At 51.0% G+C, this 25,095-nt stretch overlaps 3 protein-coding genes across 4 annotated transcripts in view; 1 reads left to right on the top strand and 2 right to left on the bottom strand.

Moving 5' to 3' along the window:
• The window catches only part of PRRX2 (paired related homeobox 2), a 68,203-nt gene extending 62,102 nt beyond the window's left edge, over positions 1–6,101 (bottom strand). The window contains exon 1 of the mRNA XM_004375837.1: positions 6,023–6,101. Within this exon, the coding sequence (XP_004375894.1) occupies positions 6,023–6,101 (79 nt within the window). The remainder of the gene's footprint in view (positions 1–6,022) is intronic.
• A 1,930-nt stretch (positions 6,102–8,031) lies between these two features.
• ASB6 (ankyrin repeat and SOCS box containing 6) lies at positions 8,032–12,996 on the top strand. Its single transcript, XM_004375751.2, has 6 exons — positions 8,032–8,299; positions 9,846–10,027; positions 11,060–11,166; positions 11,270–11,378; positions 11,898–11,984; positions 12,116–12,996. Exons 1-6 carry the CDS (start codon positions 8,187–8,189, stop codon positions 12,781–12,783), a joined length of 1,266 nt encoding a protein of 421 aa, XP_004375808.1. The 5' UTR covers positions 8,032–8,186; the 3' UTR covers positions 12,784–12,996.
• Positions 12,997–14,632: 1,636 nt separating this feature from the next.
• Positions 14,633–24,864, bottom strand: NTMT1 (N-terminal Xaa-Pro-Lys N-methyltransferase 1). Of its 2 annotated transcripts, XM_004375750.3 has the most exons (4): positions 24,027–24,864; positions 16,992–17,202; positions 15,903–16,155; positions 14,633–15,030 (listed from the first exon to the last, which is right to left on the bottom strand). In XM_004375750.3, the coding sequence occupies exons 2-4, from the start codon at positions 17,151–17,153 to the stop codon at positions 14,774–14,776; spliced, it is 672 nt and encodes a 223-aa protein (XP_004375807.1). In that variant the 5' UTR covers positions 17,154–17,202; positions 24,027–24,864; the 3' UTR covers positions 14,633–14,773. The 2 variants fall into 2 exon arrangements, with proteins under 2 accessions (XP_004375807.1, XP_023586571.1); XM_023730803.1 differs by lacking the exon at positions 14,633–15,030 and having other exon boundaries at positions 15,292–16,155.
• Positions 24,865–25,095: the final 231 nt, after the last annotated feature.

The raw sequence follows: 25,095 nt of genomic DNA, 5'->3' as shown, positions 1-25,095 counted from the left end.
CAGAAGAACAGAGTGGGCAGGAAAGTCCTCCCCTAGCCCAGCCAATGTCCTGCCTCCCGGCTCCTGCTCCTGGCCCCCTGGTACCTTGGTTGCCCCCAGGGGCTGGGCCTCTGAGAGCCTGAAAACTGAGGCCCTGTCAGGACCAAGCAGACTGGGCATCCTGGTCAATGGCACTCTCAGGTCACAAGAGTCAGGGTCAGGGTGGGGGCAGGGCATGGGTGCGGGAGGAGGAAAGGAAAGAAAGGAGGAGCTGGGGCCAGACAGGAGGGAAGCTGGAGGGCGGCGGTTCCATGACCACACTTCAGAAATATGCCTGCCCCTCTGTCTCTGCGCCTCGGTGCCCCTGGGACCTGCCCATGGGCTGAAGCTGGAAGTTCTCCATGAAGAAGAGAAAGCAATATTCCTCTTGGTGGATTGCTAAGTTTTCCAAATATCTCACTTTATGGAAACTCCGCCAAATAAAAAAAAAAGAAAGAGGGGCCTTTTCCCCCATTCTCCCCCTCAAGGGCCTTATAAGGGGCAGACCTGGCTACTGACGGCCCCTCCTGGGGATCGTGGGCACGGGGAGGATGAAGGTGCTGGGATTGGGCCAGGGACACTGCCCCTCCTGGAGCCGCCCACCCTGGGCATGTGTGTGTGAGTGTGTGTGTGTCAGAGACAGAGTATGTGTGTGAGAATGTGAGACAGCATGTGTGAGAGAGTATATGTGAGGAAGAGAGTGTGTGAGAGTGTGTAGGAGACAATGTGTGAGGGACAGTGTGTGTGAGCGAGGGAGCATGTGAGAGAATGTGTTGGAGAGAATGTGTGTATGAGACAGAAAAAGAGTGTATGTGAGTGTGTGAGAGCGCACACGGAAGAGTGTGTTTGACAGTGTGTGTGAGAGAGCGTGTATGTCAGAGTGTATAAGTGTGAGAATATGTGTATGTGTGTGAGAGGGAGAATGTGAGAGAAAAAGAAAGAGAAAAATGTGTGTGAGCGAGAAAGTGTGTGAGTGTATGTGAGAGTCGGTGTGTGTGTGTAAGCGTTTATGGATGTGTGAGCATGAGAGAAAGAGGGTTAGAGGGCGGTGCCTGGGGAAGTGGTGCGTCTCCTGGGGTGGAGCTACAAGAAGAGATTAAAAGCTAGACTGGGTTTGAATCCCAGCTCAGCCCCTTAAGTTGGTCAGTTACCTCTCTGAGCTCCAGTCTCCCCAGCTGTAACATGGGAGTCCTGATATTACTTACTTCCTAGTGTTATGTCAGAAACCCTGGTGGCATAGTGGTTAAGAGCTATAGCTGCTAACCTAAAGGTCAGCGGTTTGAATCTACTAGGTGTTCCTTGGAAACCCTATGGGGTGGTTCTGCCCTGTCCTATAGGGTTGCTATGAGTTGGAACTGACTCAGTGGCAACAGGTTTGGTTTTTTTTGGTTGGGTGTTATGACGAGTCAATGAGATGATGTGTGTTGAGCTTCTAACCTAACTCACAGGACACAGGACGCACTCAACAAATGGCCTCTGTTATGATCAATTTCATCATTCAGGCTGGCCCTGTGGTACCCAGGAGGACTCACTGCTGCTGGGGAGGGAGGTAAGCAGTGCACCAACCTGGGCTGTGAGGGCCCAGGGAGGAGGGTTTGGGATGGCCTCAGTGGCGGGCAGGGTGGTGGTGACCTGTGTGCTAGGAAGGATGTCACTAGAAGGGGTTGGGAGAGAGAGAAAAGACCTTGTGGACAGACCTGGACCCTGCCCTAGGGTCAGCATGGGGCATTCCAGAATCTTTCCTGTGCATGCACAAGTACACACACACATATTTTACTAAAATGGGATCATATGGTACCTACTGGTCTATAGTTTGTGTTTTTTGAATTGCTATAGAACAGATCTCAGCATGCAGTAAGCCCTATGTGTTAGCTATTACTGTTGTTATTGTTAAGTACAACTTTCCATATCAGTAAATATTAGGGTGACCAACCATCCTGGTTTGTCAGAGACTGAGGGGTTTCCTGGGACACAGGACTTTCAGTGGTAAAATCCGAACAGTTGGCCACCCTAGATATGGATCCATATCATTACCTACTTATGTCTATAATGGCCCCCAGAGATGTCCACACTCTGATCCCTGGAACTTGTGAATGTTATGTTACATGGCAAATGGGACTTTGCTGATGGAATTGGGGCTACAGACCTTAAGACAGGGAGATGATTCTGGAGGGTCACATCTAATCACATGTGCCCTTTGAAGTAGAGAACTTTCTCTGGCTGGAAGTAGGAGAGATGCGGCAGAAGAAGTCAGAGGGGTTCCAAGCATGAGGAGGACTTGACACGCTCCTGCTGGCTCTGAGATTGCCTTAGTTTCCCAGAACTGCTGTAACAGAAATATCGCAAGCAAGTGGCTTTAAAGAATATAAATTTATTTTCTCACAGTTCTGGAGGCTAAAAGTCTAAATCAGGGTCTCAACTGTGTCAATTCCTTCTGTGAGCTTGTGATTGTTAAGGTTGGGTGTCAACTTGGCTGGGCTATGATTCTCAGTGGTTTGGCAGTTATGATGTAGTCTGGTGGTTGTATGATGATGTGATCACTTCCATGATGAGATTTGACATAATGTGATCACCTCCATGATAGGATCTGCTGCGAGTAGCCAGTCAGTTGAAAGGGAGTTTCCTTGGGGGTGTGGCCTGCATCAAATATAAGTGGACTTTCTGGCAAGGCTCACTGCTCTGGATCCTGCAGCTGGCTCCTGTTTGTCTGACCTCCAGTTCTTGGGACTTGAGCTAGCAGCTTACATGCTGTCTTGCCTGCTGATCTTGGGATTCGTCGGTCTTTGCAGCCTGTGAGCAAGAGCCCTGCTGTCTGATGTACTGATCTTGAGTTTTCCAGCCCCTGCAGCTATGTGAGTAAGGAGAAGCCTCCAGCCTGACCCACGTTCCGGCCTCTACAACTGCATGAGCCATTCCCTTGATATAAATCTGTCTATAGATATATTTATATGCTTTACTGGTTTTGCTTCTCTAGAGAACCCAGCCTAAGACGGAGCCTCTCAGTTTCTGGTGTCCACCAGTGATTCTTGATTTTCTTAACATCTGTCTTCCCCTGTATGTGTCTCTGTGTCTAGTCTGGTATTTCCATAACTCAGAAATAATTAGGTTTAGGATTCACCCTAAACTGGTATGCCCTCTGTCTTAATCATCTAGTGCTGCTATAACAGAAATACCACAAGTGGATGGCTTTAACAAAGAGAAATTTATTTTCTCACACTCTAGTTAAGCTATGAGTCCAAATTCAGGGCATCAGCTCCAGGGAAAGTCTTTCTCTCTCTGTTGGCTCTGGAGGAAGGTCCTTGTAATCAATCTTCCCCTGGTTGAGAAGCTTTTCAGTGCAGGGATCCCAGGTCCAAAGGACGAGCTATTCTCCTGGCTCTTGTTTCTTGGTGGTATAAGGTCCCCCTCTCTCTGCTCACCTCTCTCTTTTTGTATCTCAAATTGGCTTAAACTGGAGATTAATCTTGAAGATTGAGTCTACATAACTGCCAGTAATCCCATCTCATTAATATCATAAAGATAGGATTTACAACACATAGGAAAATCGGATCAGATGACAAAATGGTGGATAATCACACAATACTGGGAATCATGGCCTAGCCAAGTTGACAGATATTTTTGGGGGACACAATTCAATCCTTGACAACCTCCTTAACACAACAAAAGAAAAACTCTTTCTGGAATAGGATCACACCTACTGAAACAAGGGCCAGGAATTCAACACATATCTTTGGGGGACACAATTCAACCCATAACAGAGATGCAGGGGTTCACATGAAGGTCAAGAGAGAGGCCTCCAAAAGCTGAGACAGGCCTCTAGCTGAGAGCCAGCAAGAAACAGGGACCACAGCCCTGCAACCACAAGGAACTGGATTCTGCCAACAACATGAATGAGCTTGGAAGTGGAGTCTTCCCAGCGCCTCCTGATCAGAGCCCAGTGGGCCAACACCTTGATTTCAGCCTTGTGAAGCCTGGAGCAGAGAAACTAGTTGAGCCCACCCAGACTTCTGACCTACAGAACTATGAAAGAATAAATGTGCGTTGTTTTAAGCTGTTCAATTTTTGGTATTTTGTTATGGCAGCAGTAGAAAACTCATACTGTTGGGCTGTATTCCCCTGTATGGATGTCTCCTAGTTAATTTATACCTCCCTTGTGATGGACATTTGGGGGTATTTCCACCTTTTTTGCCATTATAAATGTCCATGATTATTGCTTTGGATAAGTTCCTTGAAGGTAAATTGTTAGGTCAAAGTGATTTTTTGAGGCTTTTGGTACATATTGCCAAATTGCTCTCCAGAAAGGTTTAACCGGTTCTTATAGCACCCTGCCCCCAGGTATGTATAGTGTCCCTTCACCTACACTGAGTCCCATTATTATTTTTTAATTTTTATCATTTAGAGAGGGAGAAATTAATATTTCATGTTGTTTTAATTTTGCATTTATTGGACAGCTAGAGAAGCTGAACATCTCTCCTTATGTTTGTTGATGTTTTTTTTTCTTTTTTTGTGACTTGACTTTGCCTACTTTTCTAGTAGTGTTTTTGTCTTCTTCTTGTTGATTTTAAATAGTTCTTTATATATTAAGGTTATTCCCCTCTGCACACTGGATAGTCAGAGCGACTCCCAAACTTTCTGTAGAGTAAGAAGCAGAAACAGATTCTGCCAGGGACTCACTGGGCACTGGGTGCTTGGCCCCAGAGCCCCTATTCTGTAGAGGATCCCTGGGGTTGGGCAGCAGGTAGGGGCTAGGCAGGCTGGGCAATGGGGGACAGTGGCAAGGAAAGAAGAGAGAAGGTTCAGAATTGAAATCAAAGGCTCTGAGTGGCAGAGCCGTAATGGGAGGCAGATGGAGGAAACAAGGTTGCCCTTGCTGACAGGAGGGAGGTTAGGGGGCACTGAGCTTTCTAAAGATAGGAGCCTAGGTGACGGGCAGTCGGCTCCATAGTGTGGTGCCCAAGGGCTATGAGAGGGCAGAGGTTAGCTCCTCCCCCCTGCCTGCCCAGACCCTCTCTGGCTCAGAGCTGGAGGAGCTGCAAGGACACTCTACCCCCCAGAGGCTAGAAGCATGGAAGAGTCCCACAGACCTGGGTTGGAGTCTCAGCCTAGCTGTGCATCCTTGGATAAGCCCTCAAATCTCTCTGAGCCTCAGTTTCCTTGTTTTTTAAAATGGAATACTAATGTTGTTGTTGTTGGGTGCCGCTGAGTTGATTCCGACTCCCAACTCCTAGTGACCCCATGTGACAGAGTAGAACTGCCCGATCGGATTTTCTTGGCTGTAATTTTTATGGAAGCAGATCTCTAGGTCTTTTTCCCACAGAGCTGCTGGGTGGGGTCGACCCACCAACCTTTCAGTTAGCAGCTTAATCGTTTGTGCCACCAGGGCGCCTTGGTGTACAAATAGTCCCTGACTTACAAAGGGGTTTTGTTCTTACGACTCCGTCATAAGTTGGTTCTGACATAAGTTGAATACCTCTTTTTTTTTTAGTTTTCATTATTATTGCCTTGTATCATCAGTATCTTTATAAATCTGATCCTTGTCTTTGGGAATTGGCATGAGAATAACATCAGCAAATTACGTGCTACAACACTGTATGTAGTACATATTACTAATGATAAAATGTACCAAAAAAAAGGACGGTCGTAAGTGCGGTCGTTGTAATTTGAATACATCAAGAGTCAGGGACTACCTGTACTATATCACCTACGTAATAGGATTTAATGAGGTCAGCATGTCAAGCATCTAGCACATGGAAAACCCAAACCAAACCAAACCTATTGCCATCAAATTGATTCTGACTTATGGTGACCCCATGTGTTACAGAGTACAGCTGCTCCATAGTTTTCTTGGCTATAATCTTTAAGGAAGCAAATTGCCAGGCCTTCTGCGGAGCCACTGGGTGGGCTCAAACCACCAACCTTTAGATCAGCAGCTGATCAAGAAGCACTTGAGCCATTCAGGCACGAACGCATAGAAAGGGCTCAGTAAATAAAAGTTTACTCTTACTGTTATCGTAATTGCCGAGCCCCTCGCCCCGAACAGCAGAGCCCATCAGCGACATCAAGGAGCTCGCCATTGGATCCATGACTGTCAGAGCTGGAAGGGTCTTCAGGGTACAGGTGAGGAAGCTGAGGCCCAGATATGGAAAGGACCATGCTCGGGGCCATCCATGGAGGCAGGGCAGAAGCTGGCCTCAGACCAAGTTGTCCCACCCAGCTCTGCCTAGGATGCTGTTCTGATCTGGACTCCATTCTTGACAAGTCTCCTCTGGTCACTCACTGTGTGTCCTTGGGTGGTCAGCCCCTCTGGGAACCTTGGTCTCCTTGCCTGTTCGATGGAGCAAGCATCTCTTGATCAAATGAAGAAAGAGCTGTGAAGTCCCTGGGTTGGCAGTGGGCCACTTCCCTATTCAGGGCCTTGGGATCAATTTGTGGGGGGAAGAGTTTTCAGGGGGCGGGAATGAACCCTTAAAGCATGGGCAGACATTTCTGGCCCCCTCCAGGGTAACGCCTAGGGAGACTGAGGCACAAGGGAACAGGTGTCTCATTGTTGCCAGGTGGGAATTCAGACCCAGATGACCAATCCAACTTTACAAGGCAAGCTGGAAATCCCCATTTCTATGTGAGCAAAATTTCCCTATTTCACTCAAGAAGACACTACTTTGCTGGGGCAAAAGCCAAGGCAGAAGTGTGCTGGGAGTTGTGGACCGTGCAGTTCAGTGCTCCTTCTGGGAAGCCCAAGACTAAAGGGGCTTAAATCCAGTTGCCTGCTCCCCACCTCCCGTCACTGCTCCTTTACTTAACCGAGGGAGGGGCAAACCATGGCGTTTTGAGGGCCTGATGGGAGTTTGATGGTTTTTGATCTGCATAACAACCTTGGAAACTTAGTAATAATGGCCAGCAATTATTCAGCCCCTACTGCTTACTTGACCCTGTGGGTCCCCATAGCTGGACTTGGGTGTGCTTTGGACTGGTTTTTCTTGTAAAGTCTGTTTTGCTCATGGCAGAGGCCTTATTCTGCCCGTTTCTAAGTGTCTAATCATAAGATACATCAGGTTGCCTTTAAATGTACCTGTTAACGTTTTTTTCCTGGGCTCAACAACTCCTGCCGTCTGGCAAGTGCAAGTACGAGAGAGACCCCTCCCCGCCCCCCCCTCCCCCCATGGCAAGTGCCCAAGGCTGTGATGTGAACTGCTGGGACCGAAACACCTCTTCATAACCAACTTTCCAGAATTATAAGGCATCAAGGCTCGGCCGTAGGACCGAGAATGTAATGGCTCTAATAGGATACCAAGACCCCACAACAGTGGTTCCTGGCTTTCGCTGCTTCCTGCCAGACTCGACTTCAACCTGCGTTTACAGAGCTTTGATCCAGGATCTTAGGTGGGTGTAATTATTCCCATTTTACAGATGAGAAAATGCAAGTTCAAGGCAGAAAATGGCAGGAGCCGGCAGCCAGCCTGGGCCAGGTACTCCCGGGGATAGTGAACAAGGAATTGTCCCCACTGCCCGTGGGGTGGTTGGGAGTGTGGAGAGGGTGATCTTCATCATTCCACAGTCAGAGTGCCCACGAGGAAAGAAGTGTGGCCGTAGCACCTCTTGGGGGTCGGTGGGAGCAGAGAGCCAGGCCACGCCGAAAGTAGCCGTGGTCTGATCCGAGCCGCGCTGTGCTCGGGGGCGTCCGAGGCTCGAGTCACCACCCCAGCCTCCGGAGAGCTGGGCAGTGCCCAGGCCTGAGCGCGCAGTGGGCGGAGTTCGGACTGCGCCCAGCGGCCGCGGGCAGGATCGTAGGGCTGGTCCGGGGCTGGAAGAGGCGGGCCTCCCTCGGGTTCGAAATTGGCTTGCGAGACATCGCCGTCTCCTTCGCCAGGGCGGTCTCCCTGGCCTGCCCCGGGTTTGCGCTCCAGGACGCGCAACGGTCCTCCGAGTCCCAAGGGGGCGCCGTCGGCACCCAACTCTCCTTCCTGGGCCTGCGCGGGCCGGAAGTGCAAAGTTTATTTCCGGCTCGGAGTAGCAGATTGGGAGGTGGATCAGACCTGGCGCAGATTTCGGGGGCTGGACCAACAGAGACCGGCCCAACAGAAACCAGGCTAGGCCCACCGGAACACGCTCAGTCGGCGTCTCGGCCTCAGCGGCAAGATCGGCTCTTGTAGTGCCCGGGGGCCGCCGCAATGCCATTCCTGCACGGCTTCCGAAGGATCATCTTCGAGTACCAGCCGCTGGTGGACGCGATCCTGGGCTCCCTGGGTATCCAAGATCCCGAGCGGCAGGAGCCCCTGGACGGGTAACGTGCTTCCTTCCTGCAGGCGGGCCTTGGCCGCTCTGATCCAGCGCTGCTTTCGTCTTTAATTGTCACTGCAAGCTTGGTGGAGCCGGGAGGCCGGAATTGCGAGGCTTCCAGCGGGAGCGCCTCCGCGCTTACCCATATCCTGCCTCTTAAGGGTGGTGGGTGCTCCCGGCCAGCACTGGTGAATGAAGGAGGGTGGAGGTGTCAGCAGGGCCTCCACCTCAGGGCCCCACACTGTGCACTCCCTGCCCTGTGCCCTCCACCTGGAGTTGTAGAAGACCAGGAATCCGCGAGGGCCTCAATGTTACCCAAGAGCAATGTGACGATAAAATTTTTGTAGCTGACTTCGCGTTTTATGTACCCAAGAGCATGTCTGTGCATGAACTTATGGGAAGAGCGTTATAAAGTGAATCTTTCCGTCAGTCAATATTCACTGCCCACTATACTATGCAGTTGGGGTACATCAGTGAACTAAACAAAAACTGCAACCTTCATGGTGCTTAAGTTCCAGAGGAGAGAGACTGACAACAATCCTAAGTAAACTGTACAGTGTGTTAGGTGTAGTGGAGACACGAGAGCAGAGGAAAGGGGGATCAGGTGTGTGTGTTGGGGGGGGATCACTTGTACTTTCAACCACGGTGGTTATGATGAGTCTCTAGGGGCTTTGGTGGAAACGTAGTCTTTCTTCATTACTGCATCTGCACTGTTCATGTTGAGGCTTGCTGTGAAAATGCAGTGCGAGATGTTTCCTTGACTCAGCGGTCATTCTGGGTGGGGTAGGGCAGCAAAGAGGGCTGCATGGACTTTTCAGTAGCCCCGTGCAGGAACTCTGTTCCAGAATGTTCACTTTGCATCCATGGTGTTGTGGGCACTCTCCAGGGTTGGGGTGGGTGCAGAGGGATGAGATGGAATCCTGTCCAGTCAGTAATGATCCAACCTTGAACCAGCCAATTGAAGGGACACAGATGGGTGAGGCTGAGAGGGGGCAAAGGGAGCACCAGTGAGGAAGGGAAGCCTCACCAAGAAGAGGAGGTGGCAGTCTGTGAAGGAGCCTGCGATGCTTTGAGAGCCTATAAGAGGGGAAGGCAGGAGGGCTGCTGCCGCCCTGGCTGGTCTGATGTCCTCTGCAGCTCAGGGACAGTCAGTGTCTTTGAGTGTGAAGGGCTTTTTCAGGAAGGAACATCAGGGTCTGGTTCTGGCTTCTGGCCTTGAGGATTCCCTTCGGTCTTAACAGTCCAAGTACGTAAGCATTTGTACCCAAGCGGGGGACCAGGTTGGGAGGAGACTGGAAACAGACCCAGTCCTTTGTCAACAAACCCCAGGACTCAGCTCCAATTTAAATACCTAGCTTGGCCCTCTCTCAACCATCAACTTCCAGAGAGAGGCTTTCTGCCCCACAGAGCCTGCCCCTGCCCTCTGTGAGTGATGACAGCATGAGTGTAATGGCCACCAGCTGGGTGGTAGGGCTCTTTGCTGCAGGGTGGCCTGCCGGCTGGTCCCATGGCTGTTCCCACCCTCAAGTGGTCTCCCTCTCCTCCCCCAGGCCCAGTTATGTTGCCAGCGAAGACAGCCGAATCCTTGTTCTCACTGAGCTGCTGGAGAGGAAGGCCCACTCCCCATTTTATCAGGAAGGCGTGAGCAACGCCCTGCTGAAGATGGCTGAGCTGGGGCTGACGCGGGCAGCGGATGTTCTCCTACAGAACGGGGCCAACCTCAACTTTGAAGGTCAGCTGGCACCTTGAGGGGCTGGGGGTGGGCAGTTGACTTAAGTTTTTGGCCCTGCCCTGGGTGAGCAGCCAGGCCTTAGGGCCCTGCACTTACTGTTCTTCTAGGAGCTACCTGTCATTTTTTAAAAGTGTGTGACGACTGAGGCGGCACACATTGGGTGGCCTCCCGCCCCCTCCCAGCTTTCAAATGGCTCTTGCCACCTCTGTTCCGGGAGCAAGTTTGTTGCTCCTACTGTGTGATTTGATTTAGCAAACCTTCCCCAGCTCCCAGATAGATCCCTGCTTCCATTAATGTTGTGAAAATGTGGCTGCTGGCACTGTGCCCGAGCTAAGGAAAGGTAATTTTCTGCCACTTTTTGAGCCATCTTGTGTTTTTGTTCCTGCTACAAGGAGAGGAAAAAACAGATAAGCCACACTGGGCATAGATCCTGATGGGTCCATGTTGGTCTCTGGCTTCTAAGTGCAGGAGTGGTGATAGAGCCTCTCTCCTTTCCTCTCTGCCTTTCACCCAGGAGGGCAGGGCTGGCCCAGAGATGGGGGGTCTCTGTGCTGATACAGGATGTACCCAGGCATGCTTTCCCTCCCCATTTGAGGAGAGGCTCAGAGGCTGTTGGGCTCCTGGTGGGTCAAGGAGCTGAGGAAGGAGGGCCCATTCAAAATCAGACCTTTGATAATTTAGCTATTATTACCAAGCTCAAGGAACAAAGCAGCCAGAGAGCTGCCATTCCACATTCCTCCCAATGCCCTGTGAAGAGATGCCCCATGTTGTGGCCCCATTTTACAGACAAGGAAGCTAAAGCCCAAACAGGTTAAGTAATATGCCCACTAGAATGTCCCAGGACCTGAAGTGACTCTAGTGTTTGGTGAGGACAGCTCTGTCCTGACCTCTCCTGGTGATAGGAGTCTGGGCCTGGGGCTTCCGGGGGTTTGAGGTAGGAGTGCTCGGGCTGGGCTCCGAGGTCAGATCCTAGAACTCTGTGAAGATATACCAGTAGGCAAGACCATCCATGAGCTGCGTCTGTGCCCTCAGACCCAGTCACCTACTACACCGCCTTGCACATCGCCGTCCTGCGAAACCAGCCCAACATGGTGGAGCTGCTGGTACGCCATGGGGCCGACATTAATCGGAGGGACCGGGTAAGCAGCCAGGTCCAGCCGACCCTGTGGGGGCACCTGTGGTGGGAACCTGAGTAGTGTTACAGGCCCCCAGGCCAACCTGGCTTGTGCTCTCTTGGCTCAGATTCATGAGAGCAGCCCCTTGGACCTGGCCAGCGAGGAGCCAGAGCGCCTGCCCTGCCTGCAGCGCCTCCTGGACCTTGGAGCAGATGTCAACGCGGCTGACAAGCATGGTGGGTTCTCCCGCAGAGAAGTAGAACAGCCCTGGGCCTCAGCACTTTGTGAGGAAGAAAGCCCAGGGTAACCCAGGGTCTGACAGTTAGGTGGGCAGGCTGGATGCCGGCCCCATCGAACTGCACAGTGCCGCTGGGCACACAGGTGGATTTTGGCGACTTACCGAGTTCCAGAGTTCGGAAGCTTGAGAGAGGCAGTGCTTTCACTGTTCCCACACAGGCCCCCCAGGGCTGTCTTAGTAGGTGGAAATGTGGTGTGTGTGCACTCAGCTTCTGAGGGAATGAAGGCTTCCTGTTGGGAGACACCCAGCCCAGGTCTCAGCTTAGCCTCTCGATGTCCAGAAAAATCCTACATCTCCTGGTCTTTCTGCTCCCATTTTGTGCAGGTGGAAAGAGAATGGCCAGTCCTTTTTCATTTTTTTGGTCCTTTAGGTGTCTGTTTCCACCTCCACCTTTGGGGTTGCCCGGACCCCAGCTTCCTGGCCTCCCACTCACCTTATTTTCTCCCTTCCTCGCCAGGAAAGACCGCTCTGCTCCACGCTTTGGCCAGCAGTGACGGGGTGCAGATCCACAATACTGAGAACATCCGACTCTTACTGGAAGGAGGTGAGGCTTGTCCTTTCACACAGCACTTGTCCAGTTTCTATAGGCTCCCTCACCCCCTTTAAATGTAAAGCGTTAATTTGCAAGGGTTTAAGGCCGCCTCCCACCTTCTGGTCTCCTCATGGCTCTTCTAGGGGCAGATGTCAAGGCTACCACCAAAGACGGGGACACTGTGTTCACCTACATCATTTTTCTGCTCGGTGAAACAGTGGGAGGGGACAAAGAGGAGGCCCAGCTGATCAACCGCTTCTGCTTCCAAGTAACGCAGCTGCTCCTGGCTCACGGGGCAGACCCCAGTGAGTGCCCAGCCCACGAATCTCTCACCCATATCTGCCTCAAGAGCTTTAAACTCCATTTCCCTCTCCTGCGCTTCCTGCTGGAGTCTGGAGCCGCCTACAACTGCTCCCTCCACGGGGCATCCTGCTGGTCCGGCTTTCACATCATCTTTGAGAGGCTCTGTTCCCACCCAGGCTGCGCTGAAGATGACAGCCACGTGGACCTTCTGCGCAAAGCTGAGACAGTCCTGGATCTCATGGTGACTAACTCCCAGAAGCTCCAGCTGCCTGAAAACTTTGACATCCACCCTGTGGGCAGCCTGGCAGGAAAGATCCAGGCCCTGCACTTCTCCTTGAGGCAGCTGGAGAGCTACCCCCCACCCCTCAAGCACCTGTGTCGCGTTTACATCCGACTCTACCTTCAGCCATGGCCTGTGGATGTAAAGGTCAAGGCCCTACCTCTGCCAGACCGGCTCAAGTGGTACCTCCTCAGCGAGCACAGTGGCACTCTTCAGGATGACATCTGACAGGTCCCAGGCAACCCTCTAGCTTTCCAGCCCCCCGACTAAAGGGAACAGTGGTCTAGGTAGCTGAAGTCAGCCTGTTGATGGATTTAAGTATCTATGACAACCTTAAGGAGCCCTGGTGGCATGGTGGTTAAAGCACTCAGCTGCTAACTGAAAGGTCTGTGGTTTGAACCCACCAGCCACTCCACAGGAGAAAGATGGGGCAGTCTGCTCCCATAAAGATTACAGCCCTTGTAAAGATCACAGCCTTGGAAACCCTATGGGGCAGTTCTACTCTGTCTATCTATAGAGTCACTATGAGTTGGAATCCACTTGACGACAGTGGGTTTATGACAACCTAAGTGGTCTTTGATCCTGGAAATCTTTGGTCCCATCTATCAAGTGGTGCAGGTTGGAGATGAGACCTGGTCTGTAATCAATACAAAGCCAGGTAGAGCCCAGCATCTGTGTTCATTCCAGGGAGACTGCCTCTCTTCCAGCAGCACCCCCAAGTTTCAACCCACATTGGAAAAAGGGAGCAGGGTTTAGGTTTGGGAAAAGCTTACTCCCTCTTACTTAGAGGGGAACCCAGGGCATTTAGAGAAGCAGGGACGCACTAAGCCTAGGCACTCCGGAGAGCTGCAGGACAGACACAGCTGAAGCTGGAAGGAAGCAGGGGAAAGCCTCATCATTCCAGATTTTGCCACACATACAAGTGCTCTTGGTGAGCTGGGGAAGGCATGTAAAGACCACCAGAGGCTCTTCTTCCAGGTGTCATAAGCCGAGCTGACCCCTGCCAGCTTCTGCAGGTCTGGGGCCAGGTCACCTGCAGCCTTGCCCACCAAAGCATCAAGGCTGTGCTCTGGTGGCAGCTCTGCTTGTGCCAAACCCAGGGTTGGGGGACGTGCCTTCTGCTTAAAAGTAATCACATGTGTATGACCAGGGAGAGCCCTTCCCCAAATGTCTCATACTGTGAGGGGCTCACATGATGGAGAAAGCCACCAAGACTGAAAGCTGAACCCTCTACAAAGTCATTCCAAAGTCACATTGGTCATTATGAATTGTGCAGAACTACATGCCTTTGGGTATAAGCTAAGGTAACTATATATTTATAAACTGATTTAGAAACTGATTTCTCTTGCCCTTAAAGTTATTTATATAACGTTCTCGCCTGTACCCTCCCGTCCCGATTCAGGATAAAGGATCCCATGGAGCTAATAAGAGGTGGTGGGCATGAGGAGATAAGCACTTGGGGAGAGCTCCCAAGTAGAGCGATGTTGTCCAAGTACAGAAAGCACCACTCCAGCCTGGCCAGGGCCTTCACAGTCCAGGGATTCACCCTTTATTTTTGACTGAAAATGCCTGCAAGGAGGAGCCACAGGCATCTCCCCTTGCTGCAGGATGCTGTGACTGTCACAATCATTACAGACACCATGGCCCCCTCACCAAATAGGACTTGGAACCATGAACATTCCCACAAGCTGCACAACATGGCTGACTCCAGGGTGGTTCTCCCCAGCCAGGAGCGTGCAGAGACCCGCAGGCTCCACTGCCTGGCTTATTTCTCTCAAGGAGGCCACACCTCCCCCTCCCCCCACCGGCCCCCACTAGGTAAAGACCACAGTTCTTCAAGTCCACAACAACAGGGTTATTCTCTTCCTCTTAAGGCAGCAAGACCTATGATTGAAAGGCCAGGTAGTATTAGCAAGACCTAGAGGACTTCAGCATCTGATGTGATCACTATCTTCCCACGTAGGGAGCACCTGGAGCCACACAGGCTCCGCTCCCTGCCTTTCAAGGTGGGCAGAGCCAGGCTCCTTGTGTGCCCCCACTGGGTCCCCTTTTGCCTTTGTAAAAAGAGTCTGTATAGTGAGTAGATAACAAACAGGTATATTTAGTGGCCTCTCAACACCCCTGAACCATCAACATGAGCCTCTGGTTCTCTCACAGCTGCCAGCTCCCTTCCCACCCCTACACTGATCCCTCGGTTTTTCTGCCAACCAGCCAAAGCTCATCTGAGGGCAAAGCTGTAGACGTGGTAAATCTCGTCAGGAAGGTTCTCCTGCCTCTCCTCGGCTAGGAGACTGAGGCCTGCACTGCGGATGATCCTGCGGACCACCTCGAGGTCCCGGCACACGCTGCTGTCCACATCATCCAGGATCACGCCCTCCTGGGCCATGTTGTCTTTGATGACGATGATGCCGTTGGGGCGCAGGCCCCGCTTGCAGCGCCGCAGGAACTCAGCCAGGTGCTGGTCAGTCAGGTGGCCTGGGGGAGGTAGAGGCCCTGGTTACTAGGGGGGCAGTGCAAGCGTGTACATGCCACTGGGTGCTTTACAGCCACTGCTCACTGAGCACTTCGTTTGTATCCAGCATTTTGTCAGGTGCTTAACACACAGGGCACCTCGATGACTCTCAGAGCAGTCCCGAGAGGTTCTGCTGGCTCAGAAGTCACCTACCAGAGGGCAAAATCCAGTGGGTGTGAGGTTGGGATTGAACCCTGATTGTGTGACTTCCATGTGCTGCCCTTAATCCACATACCATGTCACCCACCTGAGTGTACCCGGTTCTCAGGTTTCAGTGTTGCAGGGGTTCCCAAACAGATTCCCTTCCCTACATTCAAGTTCCAGCCAAAGGCTTCTTGGGACTACAAGATACAGGCCCAAAGCATTCAAACCAGGGCCATGTTGCCAGCCCTGGAGGTGGTGGCTGGCTGCCAGCACGCTGGCCTGCTGCCAAATCAGCAGTGGCAGAAGGAGCACCCTGGGTCAGCCCTGAGTGTGCTGCTAAGATAAGCAGGTGCAAGACAGTTACCGTAGCAGAGCCGGTTCACTGGGAACAGAAGGAACAGCCAACGCTTAAGCTTTTCATGTTGTTATTAAAAACTCATTTTCACTTTCTTTGAATGCAGTAATTGGCCATTTAACTTTTCGACAAAAACTGCCCCCAAATGGACTGCAGCAGGTACTAAGTTCCAATGAAACACTGAAGGGAGATCCTGAGACACATAGAGGAGGACACGAGGACTCCTTGCCGGCCTGCTTGCTGCGGGAGCACGGGGGCAGAGCTCCCAGGGCCTTGTGGGGAACCTCAGTGGCAGGACATGTTCAGGAAGGTGTAGAAGGGAAGCAGAATCCTCACCTATCACCCACTGGATCCAGATAACGTCGTAAGAGCTAGGCTCTGGGCTGAAGTCCTGGAGACCACAACAGAAGTAGTTCCTCACTCTCTTGCCCTCCTCACCCAGGTAGGTCTTAGCTTTAACCAGAAAGTCCTCGGTCAGATCAACCATATCCACCACTTTGAACAATGGCAAGAGCAGCCGCTTGGTGATCCTTCCAATGCCAGCTCCACAGTCCAGGGCATAGGAAGTTCCTGTCTTGTTTGGGCCTTCCTGAAAAGCAGAGAAAGGTATAATCTATAGGGAAGGGTGGGAAACCCAGAGACCTTGTCACTGCAAAGGGGCAGGTCCCTATTAGCCCCAGGAAAGACTCAAATCAGGACTCAGTACAAGCTACCAACCCGCTGATGGGGACTGTCAGTGGATGTAGGCGCGGGACATTCTCCTTTATCTGGGCCACGTGTTTCTAAAACGAAAAGCTGACTTCCACTTAGAGGTGACAGCCTGAGTGTGTGCATTGATTTCCTATTCGTCCTGAGACCCCATTAAAATGACAGCACAGTGAAAAGAATGGAAAAGGGACAATTGGTGAACAAGGGAGTTCAACAAACTCGGGAAGATGGAATGTGGGTGGAGGAGAAGACACTGGACAAAGCAGGGGAGCAAGCAGCAGCCTCCAGGGCTTGCCACAGGAAAGGAGGAGGGCCCAGGGGAGGCTCCACCACAGAGATCCCAGCCTGTAGAGAGGAGGGTGGGGGTGAAAGGCATTGGGCTAAAACCACAGTGAGGAACTAGGAGTCTTCCTACAGCAGAATAGCCAAATGCCCACAAACATGGCAGGAGAGTAAAAATCTCATCCCCGGCAAAACTGAACAGACTTCTATATTCCAGCACCCGGGTACCCCAGCACAACAGCCAGCTTCTTTCTGGTAATCTTAAAGCAAAGTCCACCGCCCAGAAGTCTCGCCCTTACACAGAGGCCTTGCTGTTCAATACAGTCAACCGAAGACCCTGTGGTGCTACATGTAAAAGGTGGCGCCCCATGCAGACCAGGCGGTGCCACCAGAGCCACAGCCTCTCCTCCTGGAGAGCACACCAGACCTGCCTACCCTCAAGAACCTCTGCAGGAACTTCCGGGAGCTGTTGATGTCGATGCTGGAGATGTGGCCATACCCCCCGAGCATGCCGTCCACTGTGGGTGGGACTTCTTTCCAGTACGTCTTGGCCTTTGAGTAGAATTGCTTCTCGTCTTCTATCACCTCGCTTGTCATAGTGTTACCAACCACGTCTCTGCTCAAGTGCTCAGCAACAGTGCCTCTCCTGTGCAAGAAAAAGAGGAGAAAATCAGCCCAGTCCAGGTACCCAGTGGAAAGGCTCCCTCGGGTAGAGGGCCAGTCTCATCCCAGGCTTTGCGTCACACGATCTTGCCTGATGTAGAAGAATGTTCACTATCTCAAATCTGCTCCTGCCCCTTGGATGATAGTACCTTCAGTCTCTTGCATTCAAGTTATTCTGCAAAGCTGTCTTCATAGCAAAGCAAGAGACCAAAAGTCCTGGCTTCTACTTCTTCAGCCACACCTGACTCAGTGGCTTCTGAAGCCAGAGGATAGATAATCCCAACCTGCATTTAGAAGAAAGTACAGCAAAGCAAGGAACTCATTCTAGCTGATCCTGAGAAGGGCCTGAGGTGTCCCCATGCCCCCTTTTCCCCTCTCACTCATAAACAGAGAAACAAGCTCACCCATGGGGTCCATTCTTTTACTAACAATGAGCGGGGATTCTGTGCCAGGTAGTGTGCTATAACAATGATACAGCCAGACAGTAAAAGTTACATGTAGATACAAATAATTACAAGGGTGGTGAGGGCTGCGAAGGAGAAATATAAGAGCATACACCACAGGAACCTAACTCCGTTGGGGGAGATCCGGGAAGGCATCCTCGAGGAAGGGACATAGAAACTGAGACTAAAGAATGAGGTAGAGTTAGCCAAACAAACAGAAGGCAAGAATATTGCTCCAGGAAGCAAGGAGCATGCAAAGAACCTTTGCAACTGGAAACTCAAGTCTATGGGTCACATTTAGTAGTTTGGGCTTTACCCTAAAGAGTATGAACCTGACCACTAAGGTAATCAGGCATGAGAATATCTGTTTCTGGAAAACTGTGTTGACAGCTACGGGGACTGTAGGGGGCAAGAGTGCATGCAGACACCGATTAGAAGACTATTACCATGGCGTGGGAGAGGGAATTACAGAACAGCAGACAATGCCCTGGCAGCAAAGCGAAGGGCCACCACAAGCAGCAGGAGAGTGAGGTGACTTGGCAGCTGTGCACTCAGCCAGCCGGGCCACATTGTGCCAGGGAGGGGTGGACAGATCACATCTCTACCTGAGGCACTGGCTATATAGTCAACTGACATTCACCACACGTAAGGCACTGTTCTGGTTGCTAAGAGGCTTAAAAAAACAAAAAACAAAACCCACTGCCTTTGAGTCGATTCCGACTCATAACGACCCTACAGGACAGAGTAGAACTGCCTATAATCGTTAAGGTTGTGTATCAACTTTGCTGGGACGTGATCCTCAGTGTTGTGGCAGTTATGATGCAGTTTGGCAGTTGTATAATGATATAATCATCTCCATGATGGGATCTGTTGTGAGTAGCCAATCAGTTGAAAGGGAGTTTCCTTGGGGGTGTGGTCTGCATGCAATATATGTGGACTTTGTGGCAAAGCTCCCTGGTTCTTGCTCTGCTCTGGATCCTACATTCGGCTCATCAGCATCCGACCTCCAGTTCTTGGGACTTGGGCCGGCAGCCTGCCGTCTGACCTGTGGGGTCTTGGGTTACCCTCTGCAGCTACATGAGTCAGGAGAAGCCTCCAGTCTGATGCCTCACCCACGGACTTGGGACTTGCCAGCCTCTACAACCACATGAGCCATTTCCCTGAGATAAATTTCTCTCTCTCTCTGTATATATATGCTTTATTAGTTTGGCTTCTCTAGAGAACCCAGCCTAAGACACTACCCCATAGGGTTTCCAAGGCTGTAATCTTTACAGAAGCAGACTGCCACATTTCTCCCATGGAGCAGCTAGTGGGTTCGAACCGATGACCTTTTGGTTAGCAGCTGGGCTCTTAACCACTGCACCACTAGAGCTCCTTGCTACAAGGCTTACCAAGATAAAATACCAACTCTCAGAGAGCTTACAGTAGGAGACCTGAAAAATATGGAACCAACTAAATACAAGGCAGAAAAACTGAGGCCTCTGAGCCATACAGTGCTGTGAGAGTGCAAAGAATGGAGGAATCCCTTCTGAATGGCAGGTAGGGGCAGCAGCCCAGGGAAGACAACTGCTAAGCTGGGCCTTGAAGGACAAGGAGTGCTCTGGATAAGGCAGAGGATCTGGGGGTCACAGGCAGAGGCAGCATAGCATGACAGTGCGTGAGGAATGGCGATGGGCTCGGCCAGCTGACATGTGGAGAGAGAATAATGTGGGAAAACAGCCTGGAAAAGCAGACCAGGCCTGGCTTGTGGGGGCGCCCTGAGTACATGCTAGGGGCTGCCGGTCTAGTCTGTCAGTAGTAGCCGATCAACTGAGAGTTTCGGAAGGGTGAGGGGGTATGCTGTGACCTGATCTGAGGCCGAGCAGTAAACAAGCAGCATCAGTGGTGACAATAGCAGCAGCGGCAGCTTACATGTTGACGGACATATACTAAGCACTTTTCATTTACCACTCAATCTTTCTCACAAATTACCTCGTGAGTCAGGTACTACAATCACCCCCATTTTATAGATAAAGGATCTGATGCAGATGAAAGTGAGGTAAACTACCAAGGGTCAAGAGGTCTGTGCACAAGCCCTAGGCCTTGACTGCTCCTCCCATGTGGTCAGTTCATTCTCATCATCTGGGTCTCAGCTTAGGTGTTACCTCCTCAAAGAGGCCCTCCCTGACCAGCCTATCTAACTGGCTTCCTCCAACATCGTTAACCAATCACTATGTTTTGCTGCCTTCAATTCTGTATTTCTATCAGAAATAACACTATCTTTCAGCCCCCACTAGAATGTAAGCTCCAGAGGGCAGCCCCTTGCCTGTTCATCACTGCATCCCAGCACTGAACCCCCAGGCGTCCCTCAGTGCAATATGTGACAGAAGAATGATCTGCCCCAACACTGGCCTGTAAGCTCCCAGGGGGAGGGACTGTATGTAGGCACAGTGGGGAGGAGCCCTGGAGGCAGGGAGGAAATCTCTCTACTCCTTCAGGAAAGCTTCTGTGCTCCGGGCTTTTGTTCCCCCGCCCACCTTTACACTACTCCTTTGGTTGTAATAAGTCCAGAAGGACATCACTGACCCTTGGAATTATAGGGTCAACACAGAAGGAGTCAACATGTAGAACCCAAATATAACCCTCAAGGAAAAAAATATAAAATCAAGGAATGCTTCAAGAGACATGATCAGATAAAAAGTAGCCTGAGGACATACACAAGACCTTCAAGACACATAATTTAGAGACTATAAAAAGAGGAAGGGGAACAAAACACAAGAAAAGCTAAAGAATGTTCATTGGTCGTATCTGTTAGTAGCACCCAATGCACAGTCTGACTGAGCTTGTCCTGAAACAGAAGGTGCCCTCCAGAAGCAGCAGGCACACCCGGCCAAACAGCTCAAAATACTTTTGACGGCACCAAGCCAAAGTGGGATGCAATTCTGCTTCTGTCACTAGTCAGTCAGCCCTTTCTAGAGGACTCAGCCAGTCAGTGGGGGCAGCAGGCAAGGGCCCACCATAGCTACTGAGAGCAAATGGGAAAGGGCCTGCTCTCTATCGCTGGACCTGGCTTCTTCAGCAGATTTGGGTCCTCTTCATCAACACAGTCACACACTGGGCTCTCAGGGATGAGACGAGAGCTGGTAACATCCATGTGCTCCACCAAGGTCCAGTCCTCCTTAGAGCTGTGACTTGGGCACTGTTTCCACCCATAATGGCACCCTTTAGCTGTGCCCAGAGAATTCAGCTCAAATACCTCTTCAGATTCCTGAATCTACTCAGACTGATACCCTGACTTCACTGTTCAGGTTTTAGGGCCATGATGACAACAAGCGACAGTCACTGCACCAATCATGTAGCCTCTGGGCTAACAGGCTAAGGGGGGCCTTGGTTCTAAATACTGCACCCTCCTTGGCTCACTGCAGTGCTCCCCCACCAGTGTCCCAGCACTTAAAGCCATACTTCCCAGAAAGAAAAAGTGGCCCACTGCTCAGACGAATGAGGTACATAGCAAGCAAAAGAATGTAGAGACCTGCCAACACACACGAATGCTGGCCATGGCAGAGTGGACATCACTGTGGCTCCCTGAGAGTTTACAAGAAAAGGGGCCACCAACCTGAGTGACACCATGTAGCCGGGTGTGGGGGCTACTTGCATGGAGTCTGATGGGGGTAAGGACCAGGCCAAGTGGGCTGTCCACCACCTGCCAACAGGTACCACAGCAATCATCACAGGCCCTCCAGAGCCTCAATCACCCAGCGAGGACAGCATTCAAAACAACCCTTCACACCAGCAGTGCTCCAATTCAGACCAGAGCTCAGAGGTCAGCCCTTTCCCCTTCTCACCACCCACTGTCTTGGCAAACTTCTGGCTTTGTATTCAAATCTATCTTCCTTGCTGGATGGAGAGCTCCTTAGAGAGCAGTCAACATCCTGAAATTTATCACTCTATTCCTTGTGCATCCCATATAGCACAAAGGCACTCAACAAAAAGGTCACTTCTGATCAAATGAACAGAATCCATTTGGGGCCAAAAGCTTCCATACTGCCAATCTGTAGGCCTCCCCCACCAGACTGAAAGCTCCTTTGGGAGCAAGGACATTATCTTGTATACCATTAGCACAGCACCTAATATAGGGCGGGTGTTTACTAGCTAAAGTTGTTGAATGAATGAAAGAATGAGTTTTTGCGGCTACAGCCATTTTCCACTTTTAAGAAAATCCTACAGACAAAAATTTAACCGTTCAAAACTGGTAACACTGAGAGCCATTACTGACAATATAATTTTATGCTTTACATGATTCTTTTAAATGCCAAGGTCCCCTAAATAACTAATTTACAAGAATTCCACTTACAGATTCTAGCAACAAGCCAGGGGAGGCACATCTAGGCTGGGAAATGGCAAGTATAGCTTTGCCATTTGCTCTAACAGCTGATTCACTAGTTAACGTGATTCCTGGGGCCCTGTCTGCATTTAAGCACCAGTGTCCAGATCTGAGCAGCGTAGGCAGTCTCCAGGAGTCAGCTGGGACCACAGGGTGGGGCAGTGAAACTACAGGAAGTCCTCTATACTCTGCTCCCCCTGGGAGGAGGGCCACAGCACAAACCGGCTTTGTGTGCACTCTAGGTTAGCTTGGAGGTGAAGAGAAGCCCTTTGCTCATCGTTAACTTCTGCTCCTCAACAGGTAGAGTGTCATCTGGCCTTCCCCTCCTCCTCCTCTAAGGTGCTTAAGGAGACATGTGGGCAGCCACCCTCACATCTACTTCTTTTCCCAGCACCCATGGAAGATGGTGCTTGAGCTGTCACCATCAGTCCTTTGCATAATCAATCTCTTCATTTAACTGTCTCCAAGAAAACTTCTGAAGGCAACAGGAAGCAAAAGCCTGTCTGAAGTTACCTCCTCCCTCCTTGTGGACAGGGCCTGTTCACCCAGGATTTCTGTGGATAGCAGTTCAACATGTAAGAATGACAAGCTGCTCAATAAAAAAGACAAGAAAAAGAAAAAGATTAAAAACAAAAACAAAAAAAAGGTTCTGGGGGAGTCAGATAAACCAGGTCTGAATCTTGGCTCTGCTTTTATGGCAGTGTAAGCTCAGATGAGACACTTACTTAACCTCACTGATCCTAAGTTTCTTTCTCTACAAAATGAGAACAGCAATACTGACTTTACAGAAGCCTATGAAGGTTACGTGTGCATATGAAAAGCATAAACTGCTCCACACAGTGCCTGGCACATATTATCTCCTGAGCTTAGTAATCTCTGTCAAATTAGATTCTCATCAACTCTGCCAACTGTGATGATGAAATGAGAAAAATGGGTTGAAATGCGTTATAGCCTATATATTAGACACACCTAAGAAATCACTACTGTTATGCTGGGCAGTCACTCCAGTAGACCCTGCAGCTCTGCAAATCGACGAGGGAGGGAGTGTGCTTCCCTCCAGCATAAGCACAGAACCACTGCCGAGATTTTTCTGACACTACCCTTGTGACTATGGCTTCTGACCTCCATGAAAGCATTCCACATGTACCTCTAACCCTCTTGCAGTCCCCAGTCTACAGACAGAAAAAACAATACACTAAAGGAAAGTGATATGCCTTAAAATGGAGAAAACCTGAAACAGAACTAAGGAGGCAATCCAGGCTTCTTACCCCAATCAAGGCCCTGGTCCCTCCCAGGAACCCATCCCATCTCACTACACAATTATTCTATACATCACAACCATCTGCTACACGGCCGCACCCCACCTTCAGGGTCTCTGACACCAGCTGTTTCAAACAGAGAAACCAAGGTCCAGAGAGGAAAAAGGTCACACAGTTCGTAGGCAGCAACGCCTGGTCTTTTCAACGCGGCAGCCTCCCTACAAACTGGCTGACCTTGGCTCCAAGGGCTTTTGGCAGCGAGCTGTCTTATGAGCTGCACCTGTGTCGGGCCAGAGCTGGGGCTGAGCGCAAGGTTAAATGTGATAGCAGCTCCTACTCAACGCGAACTTAATTGTGCCTGGCTTTGAACTGAACATTTTAATAAATCCTCACACCCGCTCTCCGAGGTGACTGCAATCCTTATCTTCGTTTCTCGTCGGGGAGACTAAGGCAGAGTGAAAGAGATCTGCTGTGGTCTGGGGGCCGATATACGGGAGTACCCGGCCCAGGCTTGGGGTGCCTCGGCTTTCCTCCTGCACCCCACGCCTTGCAGCCTCCGGGAGTTCCGACCCAGGTCCAGCCCGCGGACCTCCGGAGCACGCACGAGGGGCCTAGGCTGGCACGAACGCAGCGCGCCCGGGTCACGTGGCCAGCCGGATCTTCACGGTGCTGAGGCAGTTGGGGGTCGGGGCCTCCCCTCTCCCAGAGGCCGTTGCCTTCCGCACCGCTTCGTGGTACTCACCCCGGGCAAGGACTCCCGGAACCCGGGAGAAGAGGACGGAGAGGAAAGGAGGGTAGCAGAGACCCCACAGGTCTACAGCCTGCTCCACAAAACCACGACCAAACGCGACAGCAGCACCCAGCCAGCAAGCGATACCTTTGTCCGCTCACATCACGTCACTTCCGGGCGCCCGGAGGGCGGGGCCACGACTGGCTCCGCCCTGGGATCGACTCTCCTAGTCCCGCGGGTTCCCGACCTTGGCTTGAGTTTTCCGTGTCCAGAAGGACCTCCCCAACTTACAAGACCCGCAGCGCCAGACCATCACCCGGTCTCTAGCACGTGCACGAGTTCATTTGGAGGCTGCGAGGCTGGGCTTTTAAAAACTAGTGTTCTGTGGGTTTTCCACTGGGTAAAAAAGCGTTTACTCCTCAAATCACACCCTTTCCCATAAGCATCTTAGATTAATATACTGCCTAAAAAATAAAGAAAAGAAAAAGAAATAACCTTGGCAAGGCTAAGGGATTACCACTCCAAGTAAGCAGAACAAGTCTATGAAGTTTGCAGTCCAAACAGGTTGCCCTACCCTAGGCTGTTTCTATACAGCATAGAAATTCTGGAGTGGACCCCTGAAGCAGCCGTGATGGGAATGTGAGCTTGCAGGTAGGTAGGCTCTGTTAACCTCTCCAAGCTTTAGTCACTTCTACTGCCAGACAGAGGTGATTGCTCACCTTCCGATGCTCTGAAGGTTGCATTAGTGGGATATTGCATGTCAAGCATTCAGCACCACACTTGCTCTGTGGGTTCTCAGGAAATGGAAGCTGTTATGACAACATCATTACATCATTACAACAAACAATACAAGCCACTGCCTTCGAGTTGATTCCAACACAGAAGCAACCCTATAGGACAGAGTAGAACTGCCCCATAGGATTTCCAAGCCTGTAATCTTTACCGGGAGTCCTGATGGGGTTAAGCGTTCAGCTGCTAACCAAAATGTTGGCAGTTCAAATCCACCAGCCACGCCTTGGAAACCATGTGGTGCGGTTCTACTCTGTCCTGTAGGGTCGTTATGAGTCGGAATCAAAGAAGA

The sequence above is a fragment of the Trichechus manatus genome, unplaced genomic scaffold (genome assembly GCF_000243295.1).
Source record: "Trichechus manatus latirostris isolate Lorelei unplaced genomic scaffold, TriManLat1.0 scaffold00038, whole genome shotgun sequence".
In the NCBI taxonomy this organism is placed as follows: domain Eukaryota; kingdom Metazoa; phylum Chordata; class Mammalia; order Sirenia; family Trichechidae; genus Trichechus; species Trichechus manatus.
The sequence above is the reverse complement of the archived record's forward strand: the minus strand, read 5'-3'. Positions and strand labels throughout refer to the sequence as shown.